Here is an 11,234-nt window from a genome sequence, read left to right on the forward strand (position 1 = left end):
TATGATCCAAATTGTAAAATAAACGTTTCAATCCAAACGTGTCTTTCGTAGCATCATTAAAATTCTCTTCACTTTACAACATTATTTTGACCTACTAGTTCCGGCGATCGACGAGATATATAGAACGCTGCAAAGCAATTAACCACCTGTACACTGGAAAATATTCGTCGTTTAAATATAGTTTCGAAGAGGCCCCTTCTCAGTTGAATTATTTAAATTTCTTTTGGGTTGTGGATTCAAGTTTAAGTTTTTGTTCTAAGGTCCTTACTAATTACTAGTTAAAAGCTTATATCAGAACTAAGCTATATGCCAGTCCTGTGTATTACCCAACGTCTGATATTTATGTATGTGCAAATATTTTTCAAATTTGTGTTTAGATGACATTACGTACCGTGTATTTCAGCATAAACGTGTCATAATCCCATGGATTAGAATACTGGAGTAGAACATGGTAAAACACAGTAGTTTATACACGAACAACCTGCCGGAGAAGCTCTCTCACATATTCCTAAGTGCTTACTTACATGAGTCAACGCTAAATATTAAGTTTTTACATGAATGCATATAAAAGCCTTAGCTTTTGTTTCAACCAATGATGGTAATTTTATATATTCCTACAAAGATTGATGACATATTGTGCAATAACATGGGATCATAATTGTGTTGCAAACTAACTTTAAATGAAAAGTCTCAAGTAGTTCGAACAATAGTTTTGTTATTTTCGAAATGTGTGTGTACTTGGTAGTATCTTAATTGATGGATGTGAGCGGTCTATGGAAATCACCGGAACTTTAGAATTGCTGCAAAGCAGGATATCCAGATGGTCTAACCAAGCAACCTTCCTCGATATGTGCCATATTTAGGATGAACCTAGATGCAATCTGTCCGAGTCAACAAATCCGTTTGAGACTGAAGTCTCGTCATTTAAGCAAGAAATATCCGTCAATCGTGATCTATACTGCAAACGAATTCTTCTAAGTAGTTGAATTGTTTCGTTCAATTATGCTCCTAATGAGCATTGTCAAAGGAAACAAATGTCTTAACATATTCAGTTATGCTCCTAATGAGCATTGTCAAAGGAAACAAATGTCTTAACATAATCTAGATATATACAGTAAATAGTATATCAATATGCCGGTATGAAAGGTTTCTTAGTAAACTTGAATTAGCTTTTATGGTATAACAATTACATCTATTATTGAGTCTTACCTATACGGGAAATTTTATATTCTAGGCTAATTCAGGTGTTTCACAACTGTCAGACGCCGACTAAGGCTTTTGACACACTGTATGGCCAAACATGCTAGAGATATAAAGATTCACAACTTCCTTCATAATTCATTGTGCAGAGCAACTCGACCGCTGTTATTTATTGCCTCATGATCAAAGGGCCTATGTTGTCAAATGCTTTGAACGAAATATACATTATTTGATACATTTACATGATTTGGGGTAAAGAACGGTAACCTATAGGAATTATGTATTTAAATATAATTATATATTATTAAGTTAATATTGTTCTTGACATTGAATAGATTTGGGTTTGCTTAACAATCTGCTATACAGAATGATTGCTGTCTCCAAAAATGACAACATAAATTAGTTTTTTAAATTTTCGATCATATACCATATCTACCTGTATTTGTCTCTTTGGTTCAAAAACTTCACGGTGAAAAGGTACACATTAAAAATACATAAGAATTTTTTCTTTTTGGGACAAATGGCTCTAAAGACCCAATCGCTACCTACCATTAGTCTAGTGAGAACCAAAACCCTTCATCTCGCTTTTTAATCAGTCAATCACTTGTTCAGTATTCGATCCCTTCCCCATTGACTTAGTCGTAGGGTTTAAACTTAGAAACTATTGAGATCCCTACCCAGTTATTGTATGGATATGTAATGGGTAACTGATAGTTGGTCTAGGTCCATCCATACACCCAACAAACTTAGACCCTGGGTAACAGATTCTACACTATCTAGATCCCATCCTTACAATCAAGTCCATTATTCTGTTCTCGTCACTAAACCGATAGCTAAACACAGTTCCATTGAAACATACGAAGACACAAATAATTATCAGAATCTAGTAGAAATTATTCAGACTCTCCATGTAAACTGAATACAGTCTGATGTATAATTGGGAGCAGTGTAAAACTGAAAGCAAACAAAATGATTTACAGTATTCATTACACTTTTGAATACTGAGGTAATGCATATTTATACATACGCGCGAAACTATTAAGTGTATATTGATTATTTCGACATGACATCTTCCCTGGCATTTCACCAATCAAACACCGCTATCTGACTCATTTGAGTAGGTGTCTGACTTAGTTTTATCCTTGTTGACCTTTGTCGTTGTGAGTGAAGGAAATCCTTCTATCCTGCTATTGTTGTCTTAAAACTAACTTTTTATAACCGATAACATGTTGAAATTTATTCCCAATATTTTCCAATATTCATTTTGAGAAGTTCTATAATGACGAGGTTAGATACTTGTAAGGCAAGATGAAAGATCAGACGTGAGTAAATCAAATGCTTTCCCCTACCGGAACCGGGCGGCATGCCTGTTGCAGCTCGTATGTCGAAATTATTAATACCTTTAAACTAGACTACAAGCGATCACGTGACCTTTACTTTTAAAACCAGGTAACATACTCTCAGCACCAGATGGCGTAACAACATGAACTTTGTATAAAACAGAGCATATCTATTTAATGAGCATGAAAACATATGCCCAACAGCCGTTTGCCCTGGGTCAATCCTTGCCCACAGAGACGTATTCAAAAGGGACAAGAGGCAGAAGCTATACAGTTAAGATCGAAACGTACCTGACATGGGTTTAGTAAAGCCAGAATGTTAATCTATTACTTGATAGCTTTATTAATGGGTGGATGACAGATGTTGTTGTTGTTGTTGTTGTGTTTAACGCCAATATTCAGCACAAGATAGGCTATACATGGCGGCCAGTATAAGTGGTGGAGGAAGAACCCTGGAGAATCCGTGGAAGAACCACCGACCCACTAGAAGCTACTGGCAAGCTTTCTCGCGTACCCACGTTAACCGAGCCTAAGACTCGAACACACGCAGACGGAGATGAGATAGCAGTGATCCGGAACGGTGAGCGCTATAAGACAACTCGGCCACTCGAAGCTCCTGGGTGGGGAACAGACGGCTGAATGGACTTGAATGTGAATGTGAGTAGGTGGCCCATGAATATCCTAATTTTGGTGAACGAATGAAAGAACTTAAGAAAAACACGCTAGAAGTAGAACTGTATCTCATTTACGAAGACGTTTAAACATCTATTAGTTTTGATACCAGACAAAATATATAGAGGTACTTTTATCCTTTATCTATTCCTAGTACAGCGTGGAACATCAGTTTTCAAGTAGTAGCAGTTACATGTTATCGATGCTGTTGTTGTTGTATTTGTGCTATATACGACTGTAACAAAGGAGACGGACTAAACTAAATGCTCCTTTTATAAAAGAGTCGAACTATTCTCGTAGGTAAATTCTACAAGTGGTTGTGAGGGATCGTAATTGTCTGATGTGGTACACATGGATGGAATAATTTGTGCTGACTACATTAATGGCAGGAAAAATGCATGCACTTGTAAAATGTACCGGATCTATTTCTGAAAAAGGATAATCCCTGATTTCATTACAGCGCTTACTCGCTTTTTCGCCATCCGACCTCTAGTTTATATCGCTACGTGCCTATTAATTATCATATCCCGAATGCTAGATTATTTAATTCCTGCTTTCACCATCCGTCACCAAACAAGCATAATCCGTGCACACACCTCGTTATAAAGGCAGTATTTGACCTCGATGTCTATTAAAACTATCCATGTACTTAAGGAGTCTCATCGTACGCAAGACTTTGCGCTTGAGTATACTCGTATGCGGTCTTCAAATTCTGTGTTTATGAACAGTAACGTACCGCTAAACATTAGCGATCGTGGCTGACTGAAGAAACATTCTAGTATATAGCTAACTTGATAATGTAATTCATGTTTCACTGCAGTTATCTATCTACCTATCTTGCTATCTAGCACAGACAATTGCACATCCATCAATTCGCACACACATACAAAACATGGATTATTTATTATTAATACGGGTCAGATATATATATATATATATATATATATATATATATATATATATATATATATATATATTTCCCCTTATAGCTGGATGCAGTATATATAGATATATCTTCTGGATTATTTTCTCAAACAGGCAAAGGACGATAAGAAATTTGTTACAGGAGTAGAAAGGAGGTGATTTCGAATTACATTAGCAACCATATGGAGCATAGGTTTGTCCACGCCTTCCAATCGTTCAGTGTATTCTTAAACGAAAGTACCAAGAAAAGAATTCATACATGTGGGTTTGCCTTTGTAGGTAAGGCATAGGAGAGCAATGTTACAAGGAAATTAAAGAATCTTTTTAGTCCTTTGACAGTATTAAATTTACAGTTAACTTTAGGGGGTGAATCTAGCAACAGTTCTTTCACAAAAACAGTGGTAATTAGAGAGATAGCAAGAACAGACAAGGTTCAAGGTGCAACCAGTATTCGAATGCAGGATGAACGAACACTACAATGATACTTTGATTCAGCATTTACAGAAATAACTTTATGCTGTTACATTGTTCAGGCAATATTTATAAGTCTCTGAAAGAGCTTAATGACGACTCAATGACAAGTGACTTACATAAACACTAAACATGAGACGATGCTAAAACCAAACCATAAGGAAGTGACAAAAGTCGTAATGGGATACTTTCTTCAAGTAAGAATCAATGAAAAGAATTTAGATTTTTTGACTCAACTCACGAATTTATCATATTATCATCAAATTTATCAAAGAACTCATCCAATCCTGCTATATCAAGTGTCATTTTCCCCTTATAGCTGGATGCAGTATACGAGTCTGATTTCGCTGTTGTTGACGCATTCATGTGAATCTAGATACGTATTATGTTCACCATGTGAAGATGAGCTTACCGAACAATGATACTATATATGTTCAAAAAAAGTCGACTTGTCTTGTAGGAGTTCTTTCAAGAGATTTTAAATATGCCGGCTATTCAAGAACATAACAATTCTGTAATAAATTTAAATATTTCAAACATGATAGTAGCAGTCATGCTGATGTTTAAGTATAAAGACGAGACACTTTTAGAAAAAGTAGAACAACAAGTGAAACAAGTGGAAACTAATAAAAAATTTAAAAATTTTCTTACGTAGCAAAACTGGAAAGGTGTCTTACTCACCTGTACCAAGTAAATTCCTTCTATCCCAGATGCAATAAAACTTTCATTCACGCCTTGGTCATGATGCGTAGATCAGTGATTATAAGTACATGCTGAGTGGAATAAAAAGTTTATCACCCGTCCCTTTATCGCATCCACGCATGGTAGAGCAACTATTACAAATGATAATTTATAAATCGAGTTGGGCAATGTGATCCAAACAATTACACAGTAACAAAGAGCTCTGTTATTGTATCTTTCAAGGTTGTTGTTACTTAAGACAGTCTGGTAATGTTTCGTTTTATGATCCACAAAATGATGACCATTGCTTTCGAAATGTTATGGTAGGGCACAAAATAGAGTTATAAACAAACTATTATTTTGACTACTCTAACTGGAAAGACAATCAAAATATAAATGTTTGATATGTTTATTCACGTATCTTTGCCATATTACGGACCTTAATAAGTTCTTCTACATGTTATGCACTAGTTGACTGATATCTGCCGGTAGAATTCATCGACTTCAAACTCTCGCCTGTTTAATAATCTATGCAGTTCATAAACGTCTCAATTGTTGTATGACGTAAGTGTAAACAGCGACATTTTCGGATAGAAACAAAACACACCTACGTTTTAAGTAGATGTAAGGAGATTTAAACAAAATTGCAACAAATAATTTAATCACACTTTGTTATCATTTCATCCTTAACAAATTTAACCATAAGAATAAATGCGTACACGAATTGTTATCCTTTAATACATTTGTCACAATATCTTGGTCAGGATGTCTTTGGGAAGTTATTAATTAATTTGTATTGGTTAAAGACGAAAATAGTTAAACTAAACATTCAAGGCTCAAGTAATATATTCATTTTTACTTTCAGAGTTTTTGTGCGTAAAACTGTTTTCTAATGCATCATACTTCATACTTAAAAAATGATTAAAAATAATTCCACCCAAGAACTGCGTGTTACAATATTTTGATAAAAGATATGAAATAAAAAAGGTAATAAATAACGGAACTAATACATATGTTGCTATGCATATGTAAAACTATATTCGATTACCCTAATTTACTGGACATTTACCATGATCATTTTTCACATTTAACGGCTGCACACAATTACAAATTTATTAGTGTCAATATATTTTTTTTAATGATACAGGGATAAACAAAGATATGCACTCTATTTTGTAATTTTGTTGCTTCATAAAAGCCCAAAGTACACTTTTTGGCAAGCTACGTTTTCAATTTTGCATACAAACTCTCATTAGCAAATACATTCAACAAATTCACTTCTGAATATGAACAGGTATTTTCTTGCCAAGATGGCACAAATCCCAATCCATTATGATTTGCAAACGGATGAAAAATTTATTAGTCATATTAATAACGACACTCTTCAAAGCGAAAGTAATAATATATGCAGCTCTTGGTGAGCACTCACATTTGTTGCACAGTCTTACTTGGTATAGCAGTGCGTCATTGTTATCAATGTAGGATACAAGTCTCTATTCTAAGCGGGAACTCTACAGATATGAACTTATGAGAGAATGGCGGGTGTAAGGTGAAGTTGTTTACATTTGCAACATGCACAGTGAAGATAGTGTTGGTATACATCTATTATTCTCTGAAATGTTTTATGAGATATTGTACTTGTGGACATTGTGCATAATCTATGCACACAGCTAGCTAAAATTACTGCTGTCTTGTGCTCAAAAAGTCAGCATGAATTAGTCTAAAGTACACTATCTTTAACAGTTATAAAAACAGGAAAACGAATTTTGCCAGACTAGTCATTACCAGCTTCTGAAGGCGCAATGAATGAATCACCACATGTATAAAATATTAAAAACGTTAGCGTCTATTTTATTTACAATTTACCTCTGAAGTCCAGAAAGTGAAGATGACCAAGCTGAGCTAGCAGTTTTTGACATGTGCACACCTGCAGTAAGGCCATATTCTATAAGCCATATTACATATATCAATCATACACCAAAATAAATGGAATTAAAAGTTCGTCGAGCAATACCTAAGATGTGCAAGTTCTTTTAAAAATAGCCAGTATAACCAGTGAGAAAACCGGGGATATTCTTTTTCTCTATAAACCCTATGCAAAATACAAAACTGTAGAGCGCCACCTTATCCCGAAGAGTATGTTTAAAAACCGCGTTCTTTCTGTTAGACGTATTCTTATTGGGTGAAATACGATTTGTCTATATAATACAATGTACATGTTTGAACATTTATTTTGTGTTTGGTTTGGTTATTTCTTTTTTAAAGACACTGGCGTTCGGTAGTCATTTACAATTGCCAATGGGTGAAATTATGCAGTCTGACTTGAATAGAACGATCATAATGAAATACATTTTTACTTACAAAAATGATGATGCTACTGATTGCATAAAACATTACAGTCACGTATTTGAAGGTCCGTTTGAGTCCAAGAAACTTTCAAAACTTTGCTATTGCACTGTATCGTGGCTTCTTCCAATAGGATTTAACATTTTCAGACAGCCACGCTACAAGGCGATAACTAAATAACAGTTAATGCAATGGTGATTCGTGATGATGTGGGTACTAGAAAAAATCTTCTCGTTCTTTTGTAAGGTATATATTTTTCTCAAACTTTCAAATCTAATTTCTTTGCTTTCAACCTTTCAAGTCCCGTGCAGAGTAATGTCGTGAAGATGAGTTGTTCATCTGTTGATTGTTCCATTCCACCTTCTGCACCCTCCTGAATGTCAGATAACCTGACATAGAAAGTTTCACTATCCAGAACTGTTTTTGGCCTATCATTATGTTGGCCCATTATCATTGACAGTAAACGTGTCTCTCTATCTTTGGTATTAAAACACACAATAGCCCCACTGTCCCCTTCTTCGGCAAAGCTTAACCCCGAACCTTGTGGGGGACTTACATAAAGATGATTTAGATAGCATACTGATGCAATTATGCCCTTAGTCACCCCAGTTTCGGCTCCCTTTTTGTATACTCTGGTTTTCAGAAGTTTTGAACGTTCCTCTCTGGCATCAAACACCCTTGCTCTAACGATACGATTTCGCTCCTCTTCAATTGCTAGGGAACATAAAGGTCTCATTGTTTCCATAACTTCAACAGCAGCAATATCAATTAGGTTTTCATGTGTTGGTATGACTACTCTTGCTTTGCCTAGATTAACCCAATTATGTCCTCCCGTACACGCCTGTACTTCCTGCCCTTGTTCCGGAACTAAGTGTGCGCTGGTGACAAAGAAATGTTGTTTTCTTCACTTTTCTCTTTTAGAAAAAGACCAATTGTTCCTCTCATTCTCTTAGATCTGCAGTGCATGCCCATTTTGAAAGTGCCAAGCACACTTTGCTGCGCATCCTGAACCTCATGTCCATTGGCGAGTCCTTGTGGTACATCGGTGATTTTTATTTCATATTCATATGGAAACGTAGACAAAACCTTCTTAATCTTCTCCTTGATATTATCGTCGGGTTCTTTCATTTCGGAGTCATGTATGAAGATGCAGAATTTTCCAAACACCGTCCCTGTTGCAAACTTAACACCCTTCAATCTGAAATAGAAACGACACAATCACACAGATATAAAAAGGCACACATAAGTCAATTAAAATCAAATTAGTGAATACGATGGCATTCAACTGCTTGAGGTGATTATTTTTATTGCATCATGGAACTTAATTTATATTAACGTTCTTAAGTACCACTATTATCTAGTGGACATGTATAATAAACATATCTTGTGAAAAAAAAATTCGCCAAAAATATTGTTGTAAAGGGCATCTATTTATCAAGCATTAAAGACTCAATAAAGATCCGAATTACAACTTTGTTTCAACCAGACCATTCGTAGAGCACATATATCGGGCATTACTGACTAATTTCCATACGAAGGTCCAATTTATTTGCATGCCTTGGAAAACTGGACAAATATATATCACGGTGGTACATTTTAATCGCTTCAAGTGCCAAACATATTATACGATATACTTAGCCTTTGATATGCTGCCATATGATCCTAACGTTTCATGAAAGAAACCAATGTATCATTTTTATTTATAAGAATCTATATATTATGCTGCGTTTTTAAATATATAACAAATAAGTCGCTATTTATTTGCTACCGATAAGACAAAGTTTGATATTGTTTGTATGTTAGATTAGCGTCAAGAAAAAGTGTCACAACAGAAAATGCACACATCATTTTAAATGTTATGTTGCTACAGGTCGTTGCACAAGTGAAGAAGAATGAAGCTCACAAAGAAACATAAATTAGCGCATGGTCACATACTTTTTATTTAGGGCTTGCTTCCATCTTTCATGCGGATCTTTTGACGATTCCTCTTTTAACTCACTGCCTGTGCAGAGATGCACACTCGTCTCCTTTAGGATTCCTTCCAGCTCAAAATGTAATCGTTTCAATGTCCGTAGGGTTGGTTGAGCATTCATGATATCTTTAATGACTGATGTTATCGGATTCTTTAGCTTGTTTAATAACTCATGTACAACAGCGTTCACAGCTGCCCTTTGCTGCTGCGTTTCTGTATGTGTTGCCTTCAATTTCGATTCACTCAATTTTCCATCGGAATCTTTCTCTCTTTTAGACAAAAGAAGAGTTGATTTGGTTTCTTTTTCTTTGCAGAGGGTTTCCAGAACGATTTCTAGGTCCTTTAGGTTCAACAGAATATCTTTAGTTTCCTCTCTTAACTTGCTAGCGTACATGAAAGAATGAATGGCGGGTCCTGGTATCTTAAATATCGGGACTAATTTAGAGGTGAGCAGAATTGCAATACGATCTGCTAAGCACAAACTAAAAGAAGATACGACGGGGCCTCTATTCCTGTTTGCTTCCTGGATGCATATTTCAAATAAATCTTCATCTTGCAGTATGCGCTGTATCGGAATCTTAAAGTCTTCGAACAATTTATCTAAGGTAATCGATATATTACCTCTCAGATTTGAAACTTTTGTGATACTAAAAATGTACTTTTCAATGCTGACAAATGCTTTGACACACATTTCCTCCAAAATTTGACTCAGTGCTGTAGGTAAAGTGTCTTGTTCGCTTTGAAAAATGACGGTCATTCTCATGTTGTGCATCTTGAAATCATCCTCCAGTACACTTTGCAAAAAAGCTAAAATGTCATCTTTCTTGTCATTCTTTCTGTCGCGAATGAAAAATATTGGATTGCAACATTGAAATCTGTCTTTGAGCCACTGTCGTCCCTTTGAACCTTTAAACTGCAAAAACAAGAGCGTTGAAAAAGGGATATATGATTGATTTGTAACGGATATGTTAATGCCAATTAAATATTTTGCTGGCTGTTCTGTCAGTTTATAAAACATAAGAAGGAATAATTACCCGAAGTTAAAATGCTGTAAATGAACTGTCTTCAAGAAGAATATATAACTGAGCTGTTAGTTAAAAATCTTGAATTATGTAAAAATAATCTGCAAAAAGGCATTAAAAATCGTTATCGATACTTGTAAATGAGAAGTAGTGAATGGGGGCACCCTACGTACAATGGGAATTAGCATTAAAAACACCCCTGGGTCACTCTACGTACAATGGAAATTTAACATGGCGAAAAATCGTGGGTCACTCTACGTACAAGGGGAATTTAACATGGCGAAAAATCGTGGGTCACTCTACGTACAAGGGGGAATTTAACATGGGGGAATAGAGTTTGGGCTTGTCTAGGGACAAGGGGAATTGAACATGGGATTTTTTTTTTAAAAAAATTTTTTTAAAATTTAAATTTAAATTTAAATTTAAAAAAGGGGTAGGCAATTGAAAAGTCATTCTCTTTTCGAGAAATATGCGTGGCCCTGAAAAGGGCCTTTGGGTTTATGTTAATGTATCCATTAACATAAAGGGCACCGCATTGGTCTTCTTCTTGTCCTTAGGCTGCGTCTCACTGTTGGCCCGTAAATCAGCACTCTTTTGAGGCATCCT

General features: G+C 35.5%; 1 protein-coding gene across 1 annotated transcript; it reads right to left on the minus strand.

Annotated features, from left to right (window-relative positions):
- Positions 1–5,717: 5,717 nt before the first annotated feature.
- On the minus strand, positions 5,718–10,513 carry LOC149799794 (uncharacterized). Its single transcript, XM_089959186.1, has 2 exons — positions 9,570–10,513; positions 5,718–8,832 (listed from the first exon to the last, which is right to left on the minus strand). Exons 1-2 carry the CDS (start codon positions 10,376–10,378, stop codon positions 8,502–8,504), a joined length of 1,140 nt encoding a protein of 379 aa, XP_089815312.1. The 5' UTR covers positions 10,379–10,513; the 3' UTR covers positions 5,718–8,501.
- Between the last annotated feature and the right edge of the window lie 721 nt (positions 10,514–11,234).

The sequence above is a fragment of the Sinohyriopsis cumingii genome, chromosome 5, assembly GCF_028554795.1.
Source record: "Sinohyriopsis cumingii isolate HCF-2022 chromosome 5, ASM2855479v2, whole genome shotgun sequence".
Taxonomy (NCBI): domain Eukaryota; kingdom Metazoa; phylum Mollusca; class Bivalvia; order Unionida; family Unionidae; genus Sinohyriopsis; species Sinohyriopsis cumingii.